At 47.3% G+C, this 22,644-nt stretch overlaps 1 protein-coding gene across 3 annotated transcripts in view; it reads right to left on the bottom strand.

Annotated features, from left to right (window-relative positions):
• Positions 1-22,644, bottom strand: part of TEP1 (telomerase associated protein 1) — a 48,889-nt gene that overhangs the window by 19,129 nt on the left and 7,116 nt on the right. For all 3 annotated transcript variants that reach the window (XM_053360596.1, XM_053360597.1, XM_053360598.1), the window contains exons 7-29: positions 22,300-22,386; positions 22,014-22,144; positions 20,840-20,997; positions 20,101-20,210; positions 19,566-19,656; positions 18,020-18,197; positions 16,785-17,004; positions 15,125-15,271; positions 13,743-13,817; positions 12,038-12,159; positions 10,783-10,845; positions 10,324-10,467; positions 9,282-9,458; positions 8,437-8,557; positions 7,247-7,371; positions 4,705-4,821; positions 4,487-4,604; positions 3,846-4,040; positions 2,421-2,611; positions 2,161-2,314; positions 1,851-2,030; positions 628-720; positions 360-492 (exon numbers count right to left, since the gene is read on the bottom strand). In XM_053360596.1, the coding sequence (XP_053216571.1) occupies positions 360-492; positions 628-720; positions 1,851-2,030; positions 2,161-2,314; positions 2,421-2,611; positions 3,846-4,040; positions 4,487-4,604; positions 4,705-4,821; positions 7,247-7,371; positions 8,437-8,557; positions 9,282-9,458; positions 10,324-10,467; positions 10,783-10,845; positions 12,038-12,159; positions 13,743-13,817; positions 15,125-15,271; positions 16,785-17,004; positions 18,020-18,197; positions 19,566-19,656; positions 20,101-20,210; positions 20,840-20,997; positions 22,014-22,144; positions 22,300-22,386 (3,130 nt within the window). The remainder of the gene's footprint in view (positions 1-359; positions 493-627; positions 721-1,850; positions 2,031-2,160; positions 2,315-2,420; positions 2,612-3,845; positions 4,041-4,486; positions 4,605-4,704; positions 4,822-7,246; positions 7,372-8,436; positions 8,558-9,281; positions 9,459-10,323; positions 10,468-10,782; positions 10,846-12,037; positions 12,160-13,742; positions 13,818-15,124; positions 15,272-16,784; positions 17,005-18,019; positions 18,198-19,565; positions 19,657-20,100; positions 20,211-20,839; positions 20,998-22,013; positions 22,145-22,299; positions 22,387-22,644) is intronic.

The following is a 22,644-nucleotide window of genomic DNA, read 5'->3' as shown; positions in this document are numbered from 1 at the left end:
AGAATGGCTGGGACAGCCCAGCCAAATGATGGCGAGGGTGAATCCATTGCTGAAGTCTGGAGGGGTACTCTTGTGCTATATTGCAACAGAAGCACTATAACCCACTGCCTCCCCTGTCACATCTGTGGTATTTGAAAAGTTGGAAGGATTTCAGATTGGAAACAAAGCAATGTGCCTCCCCTGAAATATTTACAGGTAGAGGAATTATCGAAAGCAGACAATTGCCCAGAGACCATCACAAACAGAAATAATCACAAATGGCAGTATGGGAAGGATATCTGGTGTGGCCCTCACAGGCCCAATAGCCTCTGGTCTGTGCGCAATGTCACCATTAAATTTCCCCCTCGCGCGGGACTTACCATCTCTGCTGGCCCAGAGACACACAAGGGCAACAGAAACCATCTCCTCCCCATGATCTTGCTCCAGGCAGCCCAGCAGGTGCTGCAGCAGCAAAGGCAGTGACACAGGCAGTTTCTGGATCCTCTCCGAGAGCTTGTGGATAAGGGGGGGAGGAAGGAGAAGAAACAGATGATCCAACAGTGCAGAAAGGCCCCTGAGGTCTGGAGCCATGCGATGCCTCATCGTTCCTCCTCCCCAACCCATGATCCGTCTCAACAGCTGCCTCACCTTCTCATACAGGGCAAAGAGCCGCAGGTCCTGAGTCAGCAGGGTCAGGTACAAAGGTTGCCGGGAGCCTCGCTTCAGGAGCACCAGCCGCATCTGTAGGGAAACAGGCGGAATCAAGAGCTTCAAAGCATCCTCTACTTGGGCAAGGGGACAACCTCAGGCCCCAGGCCCCCCCAAAAGCAGCTCCCCAAGCCTTTCTATTTATCCCTTGGAGCCTTCACCAGCCCCTCTGGGTGCTTTTGCCTAGCTAAAATGTGTGCTTCAACTCCAATAATGCCCTTTGTTTGCCTACAGAAAGGAACATGTGATTGTGTGAATGAACCAGTCTACTATATAACATCTAAAATTTACATCTGTTGCTCCACCCATTTTCCCCACCCACCAGTGGCATGTGGGACCCAGGAAACTGACCAGGTAGTGATGCATCCCTTGAATCTAAAAAAGGCTCCCCATTTCCATTCTAACCACTGGAGAATTTATCATTGGAGGGGGAAATGGGAGAAGCATGGACGTTTTAGTACGTTTTACCCCAACCGTCCCTCCAAGGAGCTCAAGGTGGCCCTTTTTATCCTCGCAACCATCCTTGCAAGATAGGTTAGGCCAAGGAGAGACAGTGGCTGGCCCCAACGTCACCCAGAGAGTTACATGGCAGGGTCGGAATTTGAATTCAGGACTCGGTAGTTCTCCAGCCACTACTAGGCCCTCCTCTGGCTCTGAATAGCCCAGAAAAACCACTTCTTTTCTTCCCTGCTTCTTTCTCATTAATAATCAGGAAGAAACACAGGTGGAGCAACAAGCAAAGACCAACCACTTCACAGCTGATCTGGAACCTGCACTGACATAGAAGTGGTGCTCAAGAGTCAACACGGTGCAAGGAGCGAAATTCTGCATGTGCTTTACCCATGTTACATGGGGGAAAGCAAGCAAGCACTAGACTTTCATTAGAACAGCATCCTTCCTTCTCTTTAACCCCAACACATGCATTTCTTTCCATAACCATACCAGGAATTGCTCACATGTTTTCCGTTCCTTGAGGACTAGTAACTTAATCAAAAGGAAAAGGCTGAACAGCCCTGGACATGGGACCCTACAACTGATATTTAAATCCCACACTTGTGCAGAACAGTCCAGGTCCCAGAATTTACACAGCTTACTTATAGCTTTCCAGACCACACCATCAAATAATTCAACCCCCAAACACAACATTTCATTTTTCCATTTACTTGGTTGTTGAAAGCCGACTCCTCCAACTTTTTGCCATACAAGGCCAGGTCTTTGCGGACCATGGCAACTCGGTCAGGGGAGTCCAGAGGTCCAAGGGGAATGAAGGAGGCGTCCTTCCGCCGCTTGAGAGACCCAAGGAGTACAGATTCCTCAGAGACGCTGAGGACAAGGCTGACTCGCTGCAGGGAGAGTCAGAGAAAAGACAGAAGGTTCATGCAAAGAGCAGGTGCAAGGGAACTTGGGGCCATCATCTGTATGTGGCTGGTGGGAAAGGATGCATGCTATATTCACACACAGGTGAGGGCTCACCTGGGGCAGCTCCTCGGGCAGCCAATCAGAAACCAGCTGCCCACCGGCCGTGTAGGTAAGGTCAGCGCCATCCACCAAAACCACCAGAGACTGGCGTCGCTTCAAAGACAGGGCCACAGAATGGAGGAGGGAGTCAAACTGGCCAACCAGCCCCCTGAAAGGAAACAGAGCAGCCCTCTTATTCTCTTACACAGAAACTTGCAGGTGAAGCAACGTCACCCCTGATAAACCAGGCTCCTCAAAATGGCCGCCATGCTAACCTGTAGCTTTTGGGTGGGGCTGGAGGATGCGGCAGCAATTTCCTCAGCTGGGCACACAGGTGGCCCAACATGACCTGGGCTTCGGCCTGATCGGGCCGGGCTTGGGTGAAGTGGGTCACTACGTGGTAACTGGGAGCAGGGTCTTCTTTCTGCTGCGGGACCTTCGCTCTGAGCACCTGGGAAAGGGCCGCCTGAGGTAAAAGGAAGACAGCAGAAGAGGAGGATTCAGCAACAGGTCTGAGCCGAGCCAAATCAGGCCTGGCCAGTGTCGACCCCATAACTCATTCTCCTAGCTTTTATTCCCTGCTAATATTGACAAACAGCAGTGTCTCACAGTAAATGAAAAGGAACCACGCAGAGTCAAAGATCTATAGTAAAAGAGAAACTTTACTGAGGCAAAAACTTTGTTCCATACAATGCACAAGCAGAGTAAGTGAGCAAAGAGATAAAGCAGCTCGCTGAGCCCAGGAATTTATCTCTCCTGGCTCCACGTGACCCTGAGTTAGTCAAAACAATATAAACCTTCCAGAGTCTTCCAGTACATTCCAGAATCTTCTATAAACTTCCAGTAGTTTCTAGTAGTTTCTGCCCTCAAATACCTTAGTCATGACAAATATGTGCTTTCCGTGGGTTGAGGAAGTCACTATTCCCTCAGCTCTCAGGTTTATTCATTCATTTATATCTCACCTTTCCTTCAAGCAGCTCAAGGTGATAAACATGGGTTTTCACCTCCCTACTTTATCCTCACAACAACCCTGTGAGGTAGAGGTTAGGCCGAAAGAGAAAAGGGAGGGGGTGATTGACCCAAAGTCAACCCAGTGAACTTTCAGGGCCAAGTGCAAGATTTTAACTCTGGTCTGTGAGGTCCTAGTCCAACCCTCTTAAACACTGACCCTCTTTTGATGAAAGCTTTACTGCTGCTTGAAAAGAGTGGCAGAGCTGTAAAACCCAGCAGCAATTAACGTCCCCCACTGCAAGCATCCCAGTGGAATGATCCTGCAAATAGCATGCTGTCATTCCCAGGGACAATGTCAGTAAACAAAAAATTAATTTAATTTAAAAGGTAGCTAACCACACCAGCAGATTCTAGTCAGCCAGCATGCCTGCCTTTGCTAGGCCATTCCGTTCCAGTTCCTCTATCAACCCAGTCTCCACTCCATCCCCAACCCCAACCCAGCATTCAATGAACGTGCTCAGTTCTTGTTAGGACATTTTGAGGTCCTCCCCTTCAGCATTTTTTTGGTTTATTGTTCTTAAAGTCTCATTTTTTTGTACTACTGCAAACCAAGGCATTTCCCCAACCCTGCAAATGTATCTCCTTAGTGCATGGATGGTGTTCTGCTTACCTACACACTTTGAGAATCGAGTTCACTATTAGTATCTAGTGGCTCCTTCCCACCTCCAAATCTTGCTTCCTTTACTTACCAGGAAGACAGTCTTCCCTTGGCCAGCCTCTCCGCTCACAATACAGAGCTTTCCTCCACGCAGCTGGGCAGCCACAGCATGGACGAGTTTTGCCCGGGCACAAAACCTCCTCTGCTGCAACTCCTGGAAAGAGTCTTGCAGGCCAATTTCTTCCTCCTTCTCTGGTTCGTCATCTGCCAGAGTGGAGCCATCTCCCTGGGGGGTAAGCAGGGATGGGAATGATGAGAAAGGCAGACAGGTACCCAAGGGTGATTGGTTTAAAAACAAACACCTGTGGCTTCAAACTGCAGTGTTTTAAAAAATGAAATAAAAATTTGCAAGAGTGGTTGATGTTCTTCATTGTGCCTCTGAAAAGCCTCCATTACATTTAGGTCCACCCCCTCAATGCAGGAAGCTTTCGCCTAACATGAACTGGAACTCATGACCTTGAGATAAAAATGTATTACATTTCTTGCTGGAGGGCATGTTGTTGTTGATGTTAGGAAGGGGGATATTGGGGAACTCTTCCCACTCCATAAACTCACCATTACAGAGAAAGTTTGTAGACATAACTGCTGGGAACAAGTTTCCCTCTACGCAAAAAGTCCGTTAAGAAAAAAACCAAACACGCTTGCCCAGTCTTTGCTTTTTTCAGTCCTTACCTCTATAAACTGGCGCCGAAGGCATTCCCATACATCCTGCAGTACCTTGACACCGAAATCCTCAAGCCCCTTGACGTACGGCCTGCCCTGGGCTACCCCGCCCCATTGACAAACGTATCTAAAACAGAAGAAGAAGAGAGAACCCACAAATAATGAAAACGTTTGCGGAAGGGTTATGGGATCTCTCACTGCCCCCACCAATATCACCTTCCCATCACCTGCTACATGAAGCCAAGCTGCCATGATTCTCAATGCTCTCCTTCAGGTCTCCCAGACGGCGCTTGGCCTCCTCTGACTCAGCCACGAAATCCGCCCTCCACATTTCTGGCACGGAGCTGCCAAGAGTGACAGAGGAGCAAAGAGGCACTACATTACGACAGACCACAATTCTGAATCAAAGGGAAACCCACGTTCTGTGAGATTTGCTTTCAAGATTCATGTTTTTGAAAGAACCTAGGTGTTTGGGTTGAAAATCCAAAGCTGGACAACCAAGAAGTTTGGATACGAGTTATACACATATGCATATACAGTCATACCTTGGTTCTTGAAGGCCCCAGAACTCGTACGTTTTGGCTCCCAAACAATAGAAAATTGGAAGTGCGTGTTCTGGCTTTTGAACTTTCTTTTGGAAGCCGACCGTCCAATGGGACTTCGTCGGCTTCTGATTGGCTGCAGGAGCTTCCTGCAGCCAAGCAGAAGCAGTGCTTTGGTAGTCAAATGGACTTCTGGAACTGATTCCATTCGACTTCCGAAGTACAACTGTGTTTATTGGGGGGCGGGTTATGGAGGGCTGAGAGAGCTTGTTGCTGTTATTGATATTGTTGTATCTTTAGTTTTAGATCTTATGATTTACGTGGAAATTGTTTCCATCTAGTTGTGTACGTTTTGATGTGTTTTATTGTTTATGACTTCTGCTATGTTTGTAATTATGTAATTTTGTAATTATGTAACTCTTGTCATGTTGTAAGCTGCCTTGAGCGTAGTTGCAACTATGGAAAGGCGGCATACAAACAAAATGATAATGATGATGACTATAATCCATTGTCCCTCCTGCGCCATGCCTTCCTTCAAAGGAACCGGTCAGGAAACCAGTTTGCTTTGCAATAAACATGTACCGGTTCAGTCTCCCTTTTATGATGAGAGTTGCTTGTGATCAGCAATTCTACAGTCACACCATATATGCAATTTAACAATGGAAGGGAAATTTGTCACCCCGATTATTTCAGTTGTCTTTCACTCTCTTCTTGTGGGCCTACAGCTAGAGGAATCTCAGGCCATGTTACAAATCAGATTTAACATCTTTCCAAACCATTTTGTGGCTTTGCTTGTACGTATCATGCTTGCATACCAAGGGATACTGGAAAAATGTGATTCTGCAAGCACATGCAAAAGAAGAGATAACCAAGAGAGACAAGGAGGCCAATGAATTAAATTCTCAGCACCTCTCACTAGAGTTGCAATCCTCTGAGGCTAGCACAAATAGCATAGCTATAACCAGAGTGTATGTTTGGAGCAGAGGTGTTGTCACAGTACAGTACAGTACAGCACAGTACTATGGAGGGAATGGAGCTTCAGTACCCTGGACAGCTCCTTGCCTCCCAGAAGCACTAAAAATGGTATGCACACATGCACAAGTGTGTTTTTAATGTCCATAATGTATGCCAGATGTAAAGCTTGAGTGTTGTAGTGGAGACAGAGTAAGATCAGGGAAACATGGGATTCAAATCCCCACTCAACCACAATGCTCTTGAGCCAGTTGCTATCTCTCGCCCAGACCTACTTTGCAGGGCTGTTATGAAGATTTTGAACTCGGTACCCAGAGTAGAGAAGAGAAGGCCTGAGGGGCCCACAAAAACTTACTAAGAAGAAGAAGAATAATAAGAATTTGGATTTGATATCCCGCTTTATCACTACCCTAAGGAGTCTCAAAGCGGCTAACAATCTCCTTTCCCTTCCTCCCCCACAACAAACACTCTGTGAGGTGAGTGAGGCTGAGAGACTTCAGAGAAGTGTGACTAGCCCAAGGTCACCCAGCAGCTGCATGTGGAGGAGCGGAGACGCGAACCCAGTTCACCAGATTACGAGTCTACTGCTCTTAACATCCCCCCCCCAATTTTTCTGATCCCTTCCCCCACAGGTCTACGCATCTCTAATCCCGATGTCCTTAGAGAAACAGGGTAAATGAATAAAATCAAGGTTCTGTTAAGCACAACTCACAGGAAGACAAAAAGGGAGGGATCAGAGGAACACAGCCCCATCCACAAGCCCAATCCTACAGTTTCACCAGATGCTCACACAATTCAAAGCATTTTGTCTACAGCTAACAAAGAAGACTAGAGATCTGACGGGCTTACTTTACTCAAAAGAAACACATGAATCTTCAGGATGCACAATTCTCCTCCAGAATGCCAAATTTCAGCCCAACGTGGCATCTGGAAAATGTTGCAACAAAATGAAGTGCCCTTTCCATTGGGATCAGCAAATAACCAGACTTGGAAAGTACCACGAGGGTCATCTAGTCCAACCCGCTCTGCAATGCAGGAATCTTTTGCCCAACATGGAACTCAAACCCGTGACCCTGAGATTAAGAGTCTCATGCTCTGCCAACTGAGCTATAAAGCAGAATGAAACTATTGGTGCTTTTGTGCAATAACTATCATAGGTTATGGCAGGTTAATTGATTTTTTAAAAAAATAAAACAAACATTAAGCTACACTACATTACAGGCATATGGAAATATTTTAAAGCAAAATGCATTACTCAAGAAAGTCTGGCTGCCGGAGGTAGAAGAAGCTTCTGGATGGTGCAGCAGGGTTCTCACAACCGTTCAGGAACTGGACCACCTCCAGCTCAGTAATGGAGCGGCCCGCTGGGTAAGACTTCACCTGCAGAGACAACATACAATCTTTGCAACACGCAACCTCAAGGACTCCTAAGAGCTGTTTTGAGGTCATCTTCTCTTTGACTGCATTCTTGCTCTTTTAATGTCAGTTCTCCCTCACATCCTCTTCCCCTTCCCATTGAAGTTTAGTCGGATTCAACATTCTCTGCCTGCTAGCACAAGGGTGGGTTCTAATGTGCAACGGCTGTGCTTGCAGGAAATAATCGAACAACAGGCTGTGCAAAGTTACCAGCTACCTGACTACTATGCATTCTCTCATGTGACACTGTTCCACTGGAGCAAAACATTTTCACGGTGGTGCAAGTATCCCCCAAAGTGACTTTAATATAGAGCTGCATTAGAAACAACCCTGGGTCTCCTAGGGCAGCAAATTCATTTTAAAAACAATATTTATCCTGCAATGTGTTATATCTATGGACAGTATTCCGTTTGATAGGGAATACTGAGAAGGTTGCTAACAGAATGAGGGAAGCAGGGACACGCCATGAGAGATCAGCATCTTTTGCCACTTCCTTGCTTACTGTTCCCATTCCACACGATCATTCAAAAACTAAGAATTGATACCAGAGTTTACTTACTGTATTTTTCCATCTATAAGATGCCCCCATGTATAAGACGCCCTCTATTTTTGGGGACTCAGATTTAAGAAAATGTGAGGGAGATGACCCAGAGTATAAGACGCCCCCTAATTTTTGACATTTTTAAGGTGGGGGGAACCTAGTCTTATACATGGAAAAATACATGGTTCCTTCTCCCTCTCCCAATTAGTATTCTTTCTGTGCCTTTTTTAAGAGTCCAAGGCTAAGAATAGGGATTGTATTCTTTTCACAGTTCTGGAAGCTATGCTGGGAAAACCCTTCAGGAACAGACATGCACATACCAGAATGCTATTCATGGGACAAGCAGCAAAATTTCTATCTTGTGTATGAAAAGGAGAAAACTGCTAACCAGACTGTGCCCGTTTTGTTTGGGAAAGAAAGCTTCCTCCTGGGCCCTAAGTGCTACTGAGCAGCACTAGAACTGGCTAACTCACAGTCTCTTCACTCACCCACTCAAAATGGGGTTCATCTGGCAAGGAATACTCCATAGGGACGTGGCCGTACCGCTCCCCAAGGATCCCAATGAACAGCTGACTCCGACAGACTTCTGACAAGCAGAGCTCCAGCTGCCTAGAGAGAGATAATGAACCTTTAGAACATCTGTCTGCTGAACCTCCAATCCCACCACCGCCTTCCTAAATGCATTTATAGGAGACAGTTACACAGGGAAGAAAAACAGGTCATGGTGTTCTGACAGAACTCCCATGCTGCCTTGCTTCCGGTGCACAGAAATTTTTGCTGCTGTGTTTTCTTCATTCGCTCAGTCAATAGGGGAAAGGCCACAGTCCAGTGGTAGGGCACCAGTTTTGTGTGCAGAAGGTCCCAAGTTCAACCCTGGCATCTCCAGGGAGGGTTGGAGAGACTTCCTGCCCCAAACCCTGGAGAGCTGCTGCCAAGTCAGTGTAGACAGTACTAAGCTAGAGCACCAAAGGTGTGGCTCAGTATAAGGTAGCTTCTCATTTCACTTTTCCAAAGAACGAATTCAAAAAGATCCCCCCAACTGCACAAGAGAAATTACGGACATGAGACTGGGGGTGGGCATCAGGCTCCGGCCCAAACATTAGGCAAAGTGATGCAGCCGCCTCAGGCAGAAGGAAAGGAGGACTGGAGGAGTAGAACTGTGTATGTACCACATGGCCTGCCCTCTACCCTGTAAGCTAGGCTACTACTCTCCAAGTGCAGTCAAAGGGTGCTGTGCTAAACTAAAATTCAACTATCAGACAAGCTGACTTAGAACTGAGGAAGTTTGGAGCACCCCCAAATAACCCTGGTCTTTCCCCTCCTCTCCTCATACTTGTTCTGCTGGCTCTCGTGCTCAGTGATTCCCCAGCGGAGGTCGATGTCCTCTATCGCCAGGCAGAACTGGGCTGCCCGGGCTCGTAGCTCAGGGAAGACGGAGCGGATCAGCAGGTCCCGTTCGCCGTGCATGTCGCGGAAGGTGGAGGAGACAAAAATCTTGACGGAGCGCCACCTGTGAGGGAAATGATTCAGGATACAAAAGGAGTTATAACCCTGAGAGGTCTAAGCACCACAAGTGCCCACTCAGCCATTTTGATCAGGCAGGTGCCCTCACTGTACAGTCGTACCTTGGAAGGCGAACAAAATCCATTCTGGACGTCCTTTTGATTTCAAAAACATCTGGGAACCAAGGCGCAGCTTCCGATTGGCTGCAGGAAGCTCCTGCTGCCAATTGGAAGCCATGGAAGCCAGGCTGGATGTTCAGCTTCCAAAAATAGTTCTCGAACCAGAACAGTCACTTCCAGGTTTGTGGCGTTCGGGAGCCAAAACATTTGAGAACTAAGCCGTTTGAAAACCAAGGTATGACTGTACTGTTTTTGCTGCCTGCTAAATACATTTTTGTTTAGCCTGTTCAGTTTGTAGAATGTGGACTGCCATTTAATGTGGATTTTAACTTATTGTTGATTTTAATTTTTTGGATGCTTTAAATAGTTGTTTTTAACCTGCTATTCCTTCTGTGAACAGCTTTGAGGTTGCTGTTGGTTTTTTTACAACCAAGCAGTACAGTGGTACCTCAGGTTACATACGCTTCAGGTTACATACGCTTCAGGTTACAGACTCCGCTAACCCAGAAATAGTGCTTCAGGTTAAGAACTTTGCTTCATGATGAGAACAGAAATCATGCTCTGGCAGCGCGGCAGTGGCAGGAGGCCCCATTAGCTAAAGTGGTGCTTCAGGTTAAGAACAGTTTCAAGTTAGGTACAGACCTCCGGAACGAATTAAGTACTTAACCTGAGGTACCACTGTATACAAATTTTACGAAGCTCCACTTGTAGGGCAACCCAGGTCCTCTCTCATAAACCTCAGTTCACAGTCACCTGCTCTTGGGGGCTGGTATCAAGGAGGCAACCCCGGTTTCCACCTCAGCCACCACTGCCTTCCGCTTCTTGGGCAGGCCATGGAGCTCGTCGGCCTTCCCCACATGCTCGAGGAACCGGGAGTTGCCACATTCGGCCATGAACCTGCAAAATACAGAAAGGGGTTATTAATCCAGCACAAAATGCAAAAAAACAAAACCCAAAATGAACAAGGTGCTTCTCAGGTTTCTGTTTCCATGGTTGGCTGCATGCCAAACTGCTAGTAGCCACCAGCCTTCAATGCTCATAAACACAGACTTTTAAAAAATCATTTTCTGGCTTTCAGCAATCATTTGCAGAATTAATCCTCAGCTATCCAAAGGAACAAAGACGGCTGAAGTTCTCTCAGTAAATACACATTGGTAAATAGTGTCCTGCCAGCCAGCATTTCCTCTGCATTTGCTCAGTTCTGAGACTCACCTGAGCACTTGCTCATTGAACCCGCTTATCACAACATTCCTGGAACCGGAAGTACTTGGATTCCTAAAATTGAATAGGGGAAGGAACAGTACTCAGTAAAGTTTATGGGGTGTGTTCCACCAGACCCCCCATGCTTCCCCCCCCCCACTCTTTCTAATGCTCCAAACCCAGGCAGAGCTTTAAAAAATAAAAATAAAAGTGGGAAATGCAAGTACCGTATATTTCCGTGTATAAGACGAGGTTATTTTATTAGAAAAAAAATGCTAAAAATTTGGGGTCGTCTTATACATGGATAGTGAAGGATGGGACAGGCGATTGGTGGGTGCCTTGAGCAGGAGATTGTCAGCGGCGTTTAAGGGGGTGAAGGGTGGCTGCGGCAAGGTCTGTTTGCGATTTGCTGCTGCTGAGGCAACCGGGCGTGCGATTGTCGGCTACTGGCTTCGTGGATTCGTGTGATTGGCAGCGGCAGTTTGGTGGGTGAGCAATTGTCGGCAATCCCCCCCCCCCAAGCTCAACAACTGTGGGCAATCTCCCCCCCCAAAAAAAAAGCTCAATAACTCTGGGCAATCTTCCCCCAGAAATAGGGGTTGTGTTATACACGGAAAAATACGGTATATTAATGGGAAGCTGCCTACTACATAAGGGCAGAAAGTATTTCAATAAATGACTTCATTAGTTAATAAATAGTTTGAGATACAATTAAACAGTGATAGAATTAAATGACTGACTGATTGATTAATTAACTGAATGAAATGATACAATTAAAAATGACTGATTTTTCTATGTTTTTAGCAGTTCCTGTAAGATGTCTTGAGTCCCGTCAGGGGGGGAAATAAATATATAATAATTATCTTCAAAGAAGGGTTGTAGCTCTCTCTACCAAGGCGGGGGGCAGGGGAGAGACAGTGATATAGGGGGGGGAAAGCTCCTATTGGCCAGTAATGTACATGAAGAACTTGGATGCATTTACTTAAGAACATGATGCTATCACTCTTCCCAAGAGCACTGGATTAAGTGGATGGGATTGGGAAAGACTAATAGCTGAAGCAGATTTCCAAAGCTAAGCAGGGTATGTTATGGTTTCAAAATGGATGGGGGAACCACATGTTGAGATTCCTGCATTGGAGGGGAGGAGGAATTGAACCAGATAATCCTTAGGGTCCCCCCATCCAACCCTACAGGTCTAAGATTGATTATATGCTCCGGTTTAGTATAAGGCAGCTTTCCTAGTCCCCGCAACTTCTCCCCTACTTACGCTGCATTCGCGCAGACGTTGACAAAGAGGCAGTCGGGGGACACTTGGTGGCGATACAGCCAAAGGGCAGAGCCAAGGAGCGGGACGTGGGGCTCAGCGCTCAGAAGAAGAATTCTGTCCACCTGGCGTGGGAGAAGTGAGAAGCAAGCAAGCAGGAATCATGAACTTGTAGGAAAACAGAAACCCCATCAGCAGCCCAAAGCAAATCGCCTGAGCGCATGACTAATCCCCACAGGGCCTTCCCCATTAACCGGCAGCGTTCACTGGTGAACTGAAATTAAATCATTCAGCAGCTGCGCTCTGCAAAACCATGGAAAGCTCGGAGGAGTTGGGACGCCACACCAAGGCTCTCTGTTGCCAAAGGAGATGCACAGATCTGCTAACACTATCCTAGAAGAGCATCGTCTATGGTTCATTGCATCAGGGCCACACCACCCCCTCGGTGTCACTGCCCAAAGGGTCATCATTCTACAGCCCAGCACGCTGCTTCCAAAAGAGGACAGCCTTGGGGAGGCTCACTGCACAAGGGCAGTTGCTGTTGCTGTTTGGCAGCATCGTTCCTTAAGTCAGAGGTGGGTTGCCCTCTCGGCACTGTTCATAAATCTTTGGATCCCCACCTCCTCCCATTTATACAGGTTGCCCAACAACATCGTTCACTGGGCACATCACAAGTGGCAGAAGAATAAAGCAGGGCTTTAAAATGCAAAAACAAAGCCCAAAGGGGGCTCCTTTCAAAGGAAGGATATAAATTTGATCAATAAATGGAAGTGTAACGCTTTTTTAACCCAAAGAGAGGACTGTAAGTCCTCATATAAAGAGGATCCCAAATTATTTTTAAATGCCTTGGTGAATAAATGGGTCTTCACCTGGCGCTAAAAGCAAACACTAATGTCTGGTGTGGTACAAGGTAGCTTCAGATGCAACTATTTAAAAAGCACCCGTCATTAAAGCAGGCAGCATGTTTTATTATATACATTATAAAAATTGCAAATGGCAGGCTCCATCCAAGAAGATTCATTTGTTGGCAATACTAAAAGCTTTCTATTGTTGCCTGGAAGAGATACTGTGCATTATGGTTTCAATGTGCGTCACCTTTCAGAGATTTTTGCTCTGAAAGGCTGCATATACGCATTTGAAATAAACACTTCGAAAATTCCAACACTGTGTTTTCTGTAACAGATATAAAGGTAAAGGTAAAGGGAGCCCTGACCATTAGGTCCAGTCGTGACCGACTCTGGGGTTGCGGCGCTCATCTTGTTTTATTGGCCGAGGGAGCCGGCGTACAGCTTCCGGGTTATGTGGCCAGCATGACTAAGCTGCTTCCGGCGAACCAGAGCAGCGCACGGAAACGCAGTTTACCTTCCCACCAGAGTGGTACCTATTTATCTACTTGCACTTTGACGTGCTTTCGAACTGCTAGGTTGGCAGGAGCAGGGACCAAGCAACGGGAGCTCACCCTGTCATGGGGATTCGAACCACCGACCTTCTGATTGGCAAGTCCTAGGCTCTGTGGTTTAACCCACAGCGCCACCCACGTAGAACAGATATACATACCACTTAAAAAGAAAATGAAGGACTGCTCTGTTGAGTTGTCTTCAAATTCAAATCAATTAGCTAACCCCTTCCTTTCATTCTTAAGACAGCTACCCAAAATAAAGAGGTTTTGGTCGATTAATTCATCCACAGTGCAAGCCCAGAGACTCACCTTTTGGCGGCGAGCGATGAGGTCCATGATGACGTCTCTGGCTCTGTGATCCTCTTCGTAGTTGTAGTATGCATTCTAGAAGTGGAAGCAAACAAAACAGGCACAGTGAGTGGGTGCAGAAAGCCCCCGATTGAAGCCTCAGTATCTCTGGGTAGGGCTGGGAGAGATACACACCCCCACCTCCCCATCTGAAATCCTGGAGAGCTTTTGCCAGTCACTACTGTGGACAACCTGAGCTAGATGGAACAATGGTCTGGGGGCTCAGTGTTAAGAGTTGCTTCTTGGGTTCCTGAGACAAGCTATTGCACCTAGAAGCAGCAGGCAAGCCTTCCTTGTGAGAAAAGGGGAACCCAATTGAAAAAGACTCACACACAGGAAACACTGCAAGCACAAACTCCCATGATGTTGTATAATGGGGGGGAGCAATAAAAATATACATTGCAAAACCAGCACAGACAGAGTGCTTTTTGAGGGCTCCTGTGCACGGTTTTTTTGTTTAAAAAATAGTTTTATTAAAAAGTATGTGTACTGTCTCTATTTTCAGGTCATAAGAGTTTCTACGGATCAGTTACATTCAATGTGAGACATTAATGCTGTATACAGTACAAAGTTGGGGGAGAAGAGAGGGGGGAGAGAGGGGGGGAGAGGGAAGTTGACTAAACTTTTGGTTGGGTCAGAGGTCACCCTTGGCCAACCTTCCACATGCTGCATGAAAGCCGTCGTTGTGTCCAAAACAAAAACCAAAAACCAAGGTGTGTGTGCGCGCACACACAGAGAGAGACTGTCCTCTTTCTCAGCTAATTTGCATCTATTTTTTCTTTTTTGTTCAGGTGCTATGCTAAGTGGTGGCATTTTGCCCGAGGGTGGGGAAACAAAACAAAAAAAGGAGGCTGTAACAGGGGCCTAAGGTTTGTCATCCCTCCTTTTTTTAAAAAAAATGGAACACTTCCTCTTTGCAAGCTCACAACTCAGCTCCATTTTAAATTTATCCCTTGTGATCTGGGATACGAAGTTTGTAAAGAGCATCCCCTTAAGAAATTGAAAATGCCAGGTAAGTACAGAAAGGGGTAGGGAGATTTGACCGATTCTCTCCCATATTATGATTTGCTTAATTCTATTTGGCATGAGGCGGTCGCAGCTCAGTGGCAGAACACATGCTTGGCATGCAGAAGGTCCCAGGTTCCATCCTGGGCTCTCCCAGAAGGAACTTATATCTGCCAATCAGCAGGTGGATCAATGGGCTGACTCAGTTTCCTATCTTCCTCACCTGTTATGATTCAGGACCTGGCCGGGGCAGGGGAAGAGGATTAAGCCTGCCTTGGGAAGCCACACCCTTGGACCAGGAAAATGAACTCCACACAGACCCCAATTCCAGGTCTCACCAAATCTCGCAGAGCTTGCACATCCGTCAGCACAGAGCCCGTCATGGCAGCAGGCCTGAATTCTTGTCCTTCGTAGCTGAAGAGAATCTGGGCTTCCTCCGACGCAAAATGCACCATGGAACCCAACAGCATGGCCACGTCCAGCTTCTGGAGGAGAGACAGTAAGTCTTTCCTTTAAAAATATATATGCAAAGCTCTAGTCCCTTTGAAGGCCTCCCTTTATGGCTGGAGAAGCAGTCGCCTCGACATGCCCAATATTCGTTTGGCTCTAATGTGGAAAAAGCCAAGCCGCTTCCAGGTGATCTGTTCACGGAGCATCCAAACTTACTTGCTTCTGGGGAGTTTAGACGATGTTGTGTCAAGCAACTAAGAAGCACTTATTCTACACTTCCCTTGTCACACAAGGATTTTGGGGTGGGGGGAGGGGAGCGAAGCAGGTCTGCAACACTTCCAAATCTACTTTAATTGCTGGTATTGGCACGTGACTGAATCCCACCTAAAAACAGCTGCAGTCTGGAAGCAACCCTCAATTATCCTAGATTTAATTATATCTGCCAGAGGCAAGCTCAAATCGCCAGTGGATTTGCCAGGAAGAAATTTCAGGAGGCCATTTTACACGTTATAATCTTGCGGCTTCCAGACACAGGTTTTAAAATTAAGGGACTGGCAGGAATCATCTTGCCGCAGAAACTGGCCTCTGAGCTGGTGTTGTGTGAAAAATAAGAAGTTTTTTGGCCTACCAAGCTGCAAATTCTCTTTTACTGACCAGAGGATTTTATTACTCATCAATCAACATTAGCTTTTCCTGTACAGCAGGCGTTTCATTTTTTAATTATTTTCTTTTATTGATTAACAACAACAAAAATGTAACAACAGAGGTTTACAGCTGTTTTAAAAATTAGGTTATAAGCCACCATCTGCAATTATTTTTAAGTCAAACAGAGGGGGTACAAATACTAAAATAATAAATATTTGAAGATTAAATGAATCAAATGTACAGTTCCTGCAAAAAAACTGGTACATTTTGCTGGAAATCTGGTAGTACCGGTGGGGGGGGGGCAAGTTTGGCGGGGCAGGGCTGTTGTCATATTAATAGGGCAAGAAGTTGAAGTACAAGAAGACCCATCAGTACTGACATCCCACAGGCTCCTGAAGACACACCTGTTCAGCCAAGCAGTTGCCCAAACTTAGGATTTCTTATTGTTTTACCTGATTTGTCATGCTTTTAAACTAGTTCATTTACACATTTTAAACTAAAGATGTTTTAATGCTCTGATGAATTAGTACTATGCATTTCAATCAGGTATGGGTTTTAGGATTGATTTTACATTTGTAAACCGCTTTAGAAGCCATTCGGTATGAAAGCGGCATACAAATGAATTAATAATAATCAGTGGATCCGAAGCCAACGACAAGCAGAGTCAACTGGTTAAAGGTTTCCCCTCCCTCCTGAGTTCTACGAGGGCAATACAGAGAACTCAGAAGGAAGATGGCAGCCAGGGACACCCTCTAGGCTGGTTTTAAGAAAGGAAATAGGCAGGTGGGGGACAAGCGAGGTTGGCAAGGAAGTGTCCCATTTGCCCTAACGCAGCTCCTGTTGTGGAACGAGTCAACAGGGAAGGGAAAACAGAGAGAAAGGTTGCTTTTAAGATGAACAAACCGTAAGGGGGAGAGAGGCCCGTCCAGCGTCATCCTGCCCATTGGTGTTGGGGCAGCAGAGACCCTGGGCCTTCACGTAGGGCTGAAACATGTCTGAGTTTTTTATCAGGATGAGGGTGCGGCCAGGGATGGGGGGCAGATTGTGCCGAACGGCAATGTGGATTGCTTTCTCCAGAGCCTCCTGGTAGCGTTGCAGGAGAGTGTGGCTGCAGCGAATCTCTCTGTAAAGGAAGACAGACGAACAAATGAACACACACATGCCAGTCAACACCTGAGCCACCACTGCAATGATGGAAGCTTCCTCTGTAGTGTTTTGCAGCAAAGTGAGATGTAGTGTTTTTTTTATTTAAAAGAGTAGGTGGAATATATAAACAACCTTGAATGTATCTATTTACAAAAAAAAGACAATAGTTATGCCACAGTGCTCTTCACTCCGAGTACCCCGTCATATCAGACTGCACATCCACATCTATTATAGCATCCTGTTCTCACCGTGGCTGATCAGATGCCCACTGGATGGTTAAGTCCAGTCAAGGGCGACTACGGGATTGCGACGCTCATCTCGCTTTCAGGCTGAGGGAGCCGGCATTTGTCCACAGACAGCTTTCCAGGTCATGTGGCCAGCATGACTAAACCACTTCTGGCACAACGGAACACCATGATGGAAACCAGAGTGTACGGAAATGCTGTTTACCTTCCCGCCACAGCGGTACCTATATCTACTTGCACTGGTGTGCTTTCAAACTGCTAGGTTGGCAGGAGCTGGGACAGAGCAACAGGAGTTCACCCCGTCATGGGGATTTGAACCGCCGACCTTCCAATCAGCAAGCCCAAGAAGCTCAGTGGTTTAGACCACAGCGCCACCCACGCACAAAACCCCTCTCCCCTCCTATAATTCGCAGCAACTGCTATCCAGAGGTATACTTCCTCCAACAGTGAAGGGAGTAACACAGCATTACCCCCCTCCAGGATTTGTCTAATCCTGTTGATAGCGAAAAATGAAACTCCCATATTCCATTGCAATGCATCTCTGGGTCAAAGATGCTGGAGACAGAAGGCCCCGCCTCCAAGCGTCTCGGAAGCATCTGATTGGCTGCTGTTGGCTGAGCAGGATGCTGGGCAAGAGTGACATTTTGCCTCCTTGTGGAAGCACATACTTCCCCTCTTCCTTCCCTGCACTTCTGACGTGAACAGTCCGCCTCTCACTTCTCACCACACAGCCAGCCCCATCGCTACCTGGCCTTCAGGAGTTTCCTCTTCTCACGCTTCACCATACTGAAGATAACAGGGATCTCCAGACACCCACGCAGGCTTCGCCGTGTCCAAGATAGCGATGACCTCCCATAGGAGATGTTCAGCCCATGTCGGTGTATGATCTTGAGGATGATGTCTTTGTTGCTAGGGAAGGGGGTCTCTGTAGGGAAGGGGGAAAGAGGGGGCTGGTAAGGCGTTTATCCCAGCCAGCAACTTCTAGCCCACCCGCTCCCTCCGAAGGCTGCTGCAAATTTGTACAACCTACAGAAAACCTAGCTGCCCTTGCTGTCATACTAACTCACCCACCCCACTCAGGTGCCTTGAAAGTCACTCAGCCAAACTCCTTCATCAATCCCTTCTGCTGTTCTCACTTTCATAGAAGTCCCCCTCACCATCAACCTTCCCTCTCTGCTATTTTCCTTGTGCTGCAGTCAGATCACCGACACCTGAGGCCAGCAGTGATAGAATGCATTTCATATCTAGGGTGTTGTTGTTTAGTCGTGTCCGACTCTTCGTGACCCCATGGACCAGAGCACGCCACTGCCTCCCGCAGTTTGGTCAAACTCATGCTGGTAGCTTTGAGAACACTGCCCAACCATCTCGTCCTCTGTCGTCCCCTTCTCCTTGTGCCCTCCATCTTTCCCAGCATCAGGGTCTTTTCCAGGGAGTCTTCTCTTCTCATGAGGTGGCCAAAGTATTGGAGCCTCAGCTTCACGATCTGTCCTTCCAGTGAGCACTCAGGGCTGATTTCCTTCAGAATGGAGAGGTTTGATCTTCTTGCAGTCCATTGGGGAAGCCTTATTCAGGCTGAGGGACAGTCCAATACACAGCCCAAGGGCCACATGCAGCCTTGAGTACTTCATTGGCAACATTTCACACACACCCAACCCTTGCACTGCCTTCCCAAAGCTAGGTAAGCAAGCCGCTAGGCTTTGGGAAGGAGGCGTGAGGGCTCTGACAGGGTCCTAGCAGAGTCCGGTGCCTCACTTATCCAGCTCTGGGAAGCCAGCACAATAGCTGGCTTTTGGGTTCGCTTTCTCCCACCCACCCCACAAGTGCAACAAGACATTGTGTAGGCCATGGGTTCCGTGCCAAAGTACTGTTGTGGACAGCTTGGTATGCAAAGCTGGACTGCCCTGTTACAGGGCCTACATGCCAGTGGCCCCTGGTGGCAGAGGCAGAAGTGGGAGGAGCAATGGAAAGGACCATTACTTTTGTACTGTAGGCTACATGACAGCAATGCAGAGGTCAGGTTTACACACACAAACACATACACTCCTGGGCAAGGCAAGAGGTACCAGCATAGCCTAAGGTCACATTCCAGTCAGGCAAATGCACTCAAGGCGATTGTGGGACAGAGCTGCTGGTGGGTGTGGCCTGGAGAGAGTCCCTGAGGGCCATACAGAGAGGCCTGGAGGGCCACATATAGTTCTAGGCCCAAGGATCCTCACCCCTGTTTTTAACCAATTCTCACTGGTGCCTTTCAAAAGTGCCCTCTAGTGCAACTTGGGTGGTATGCAGGCCTTACCCGCCTCTCTGAGTTCATTTTCCAGATCTTTCAGGACCTTGAAGGCTGAAAGGAACCGGAAAGGGAGCTGCCTGCTGCGAATGACGGATTCCTGGGAGGGGCAGAAAAACGTCAACAGGAGAAGCAAGGGTAGCGGGGGTTAAATCAATGCACTGCGCATTAAAGTTGCTATTACAACCGAAGTACTGAAAATCCTTCATCAGGGGCAGATTTTGCTGTTGTGCCAATAGTTCCCCCCCCAAAAAAAATACTTCAACATTTCTTCCATAGGTGCAAATGGAAGCCATACTCTTGTTGCAACACAAGAATGGTCAAAGTGCCAAGGCAAAAAACAAAACAAAAAACCAGCGCTCAGACACGGAGCTCTAAAGCACATACCTATGTCTAGAAACGTGGCAGAAAAGGGATGAGAAGCTTGAGATTCAGGTAGCAAGTGACCTTTCTCTAGGAAAGAACCTGGAGAGTTTAACCCCATAATCCCAGGTTAGAAAGACAAATCCCCTGAGCAGCTTCCTAAGCTGTACGAGGGCCTCACCTTGTCCTCCAGGCGCTTCAACAGTCGCATGTGGTGTCGATCGCTGACCCCGGTCCGCAAGATGTTGCGCAGATTCCGCAGCATGGCCATGAAAGGCAGCTTGCCTGCATCTGCGAAAGGCCAACAACTGAAGCTTGGAAGGGACTCAAACTTTGGGCCAAAGTCAGAACTCTGCACCAACATCCCCTGCCTCTCATGCGGAAGCTAGAGCTTTTCTGCAACCTACAGCCTAGTTAACATTTGAGATTTGGAGGGTTCCCCAATTTTGAAACCAGGCCAAAGTTTTCTCATCGCGGAAGGCATGCTCCTTCTACAGGCAGAATCCTAGGGGTCTGGTGGTAAGCAGAAACACAACATACTTAAAGCATTTGTACCTCACTGTTCAACCAAAATGGTTCCCAGAACAGCATATAAGCAATCAAGAACGAGCAGAAGGGGGGAAAGCAGACAAAGCGGGGGGAGGAGAAAACAGCTGCTGATTCTTGAAAGCTAAATAGTATTTCTATATCATGACTGGCTGGAACAGAAGCAACTGAGGGTCTGGGGGAAGCCGGATGGAGCTGGTCTGCTCAGCAGACCAAACTGAACCAAGTCCTGCTTCTCCCACAAAAATGTATGTCAGCGAACAAAATAATTATTTTCTTCAGTTGCCACAGGTGTGAACTGGGATATTGGGACAGCACTTTTCAGCAGATGGGGAAACAACCACAACAAAAATCATCTTCTCTCTCACACCTACCAATCAGCTCTTCCCAGGCCTTGGCCTTGTTCCCCAATTGGCTAAGGTCCCGCTCCCAGGTCTGAGGCTTCGGCAGCCTCATGCGAGTGCCAGCAAGGCTGGAGTCCCAGGGCCCGGGGAGGCGACTTCGCGAGAAGGCATTTAAATCCGAGGGGTACCTGGAGAGTTCAAGCAAGAGAAGGAGATTTAGGGCGAAGGTGGGCTGGCTGAAGGCTGATTTGAAGCCCACTGGTGAATCATGGCCCATATGGATCATTTAGTATATGCTGATTGCTGGAATTCTTGCAAAATGATTTATTAGCTCAACCGTGAAATTTAACAGGGTAGGTGGGTTTGTCAAACCAAGGTTTATTTATTTAATTGTCATGCATGCCTCTGCTTCCACTGCAAGCCTGACACAGCTCTGGGGCTCAACAGCGCCATCTAGGATGCAGTTCAACAACCAGCTGAAGCATTCCGTCAGCTGACCCCCTCCGAGGGCCAATCCCTGCCCACCAGGCCCTATAAAAGCCCCATCCTCGGAACCTGCTGTTCAGTCCAAGCCACATACTTCCTTTCGGAAGGAATGAGTTCAGTGGCAGAGCATCCCTTTTAACATTCGAAAGGTCCACAGGTTCAATCCCTAGCATCTCTAGATGAAGTAGTAGTAGTAATAAAATAATCATAATAATAATTTATTTATACCCCGCCCATCTGGCTGGGTTTCCCCAGCCACTCTGGGCGACTTCCAACAGAACACTAAAATACAATAACCTATTAAACATTAAAAGCTTCCCTAAACAGGGATGCCTTCAGATGTCTTCTAAAAGTCTGGTAGTTGTTTTTCTCTTTGACATCTGGTGGGAGGGCATTCCACAGGGTGGGTGCCACTACCGAGAAGACCCTCTGCCTGGTTCCCTGTAACTTGGCTTCTCGCAGCGAGGGAACCGCCAGAAGGCCCTCGGCGCTGGACCTCAGTGTCCGGGCAGAACGATGGAGATGGAGACACTCCTTCAGGTATACTGGACCGAGGCCGTTTAAATCAGGTGGAAAGAAACTCCTGCCCAAAAGCTTCCAAGAGCCACTGCCAGTCAGAGTAGAGAATACATAGACCTTACCTGCTCACACTTCAGAAACCGAAAGGCTACCATTGGCCAGGAGGAGGGGGGATTCAATGCTACCCAGGAAGCCTCACCTGCGTCCCAGGACACTCATTACAAGCTGGGCTGGCTCAGAGATGTGAAGGCGCTGGATCAAAGCCTTTAGGGAGAAGAGGTCCTTGGGGGCTGCTGGACACACCTTTTCCTTTTTCAATTCCTCTTCAAACTGGTGGGAAGCAATTGACAAGAGGACTAAGAAATCTCAAAAGCCACTTTGCTTCTTCAGGGAAGTTTTGAAAGCCCTTTCTTTGAAGACAGGAGACCTCGACACAACACTTCAAAGTTTCCTACCCCCTGAGCTTTACACAGTTAGAGACTTACCTTCATCTGGAGCAATCTGGCTTTTGTTGCAAATAATGTATTCCGACCAGGCCAATGCTCTTCCCAATGAGAAGCTCTTGGCTCTTGCTGAGGAAATGAAATGAACAAGCATTAGCCACATAAATAAACAGTGCAGGGTCCCTGGGCCAACTACACATCACAAATACTCCTGGTACTACAGATATGCCCCAATATGGATAAGCTTCTATAAGCCTGGTGTCTGCATTTTACAGTTTCTGGTGCTCAAAGCTCACAAAGCAGAAGATAAATACCCAATTGGAGCCTTCACCAAAAAAGAAGGAAAGAAAGAAAGAAAGAAAGAAAGAAAGAAAGAAAGAAAGAGGT

Source organism: Podarcis raffonei, chromosome 13 (assembly GCF_027172205.1).
Source record: "Podarcis raffonei isolate rPodRaf1 chromosome 13, rPodRaf1.pri, whole genome shotgun sequence".
Lineage (NCBI taxonomy): Eukaryota > Metazoa > Chordata > Lepidosauria > Squamata > Lacertidae > Podarcis > Podarcis raffonei.
The sequence above is the reverse complement of the archived record's forward strand: the minus strand, read 5'-3'. Positions and strand labels throughout refer to the sequence as shown.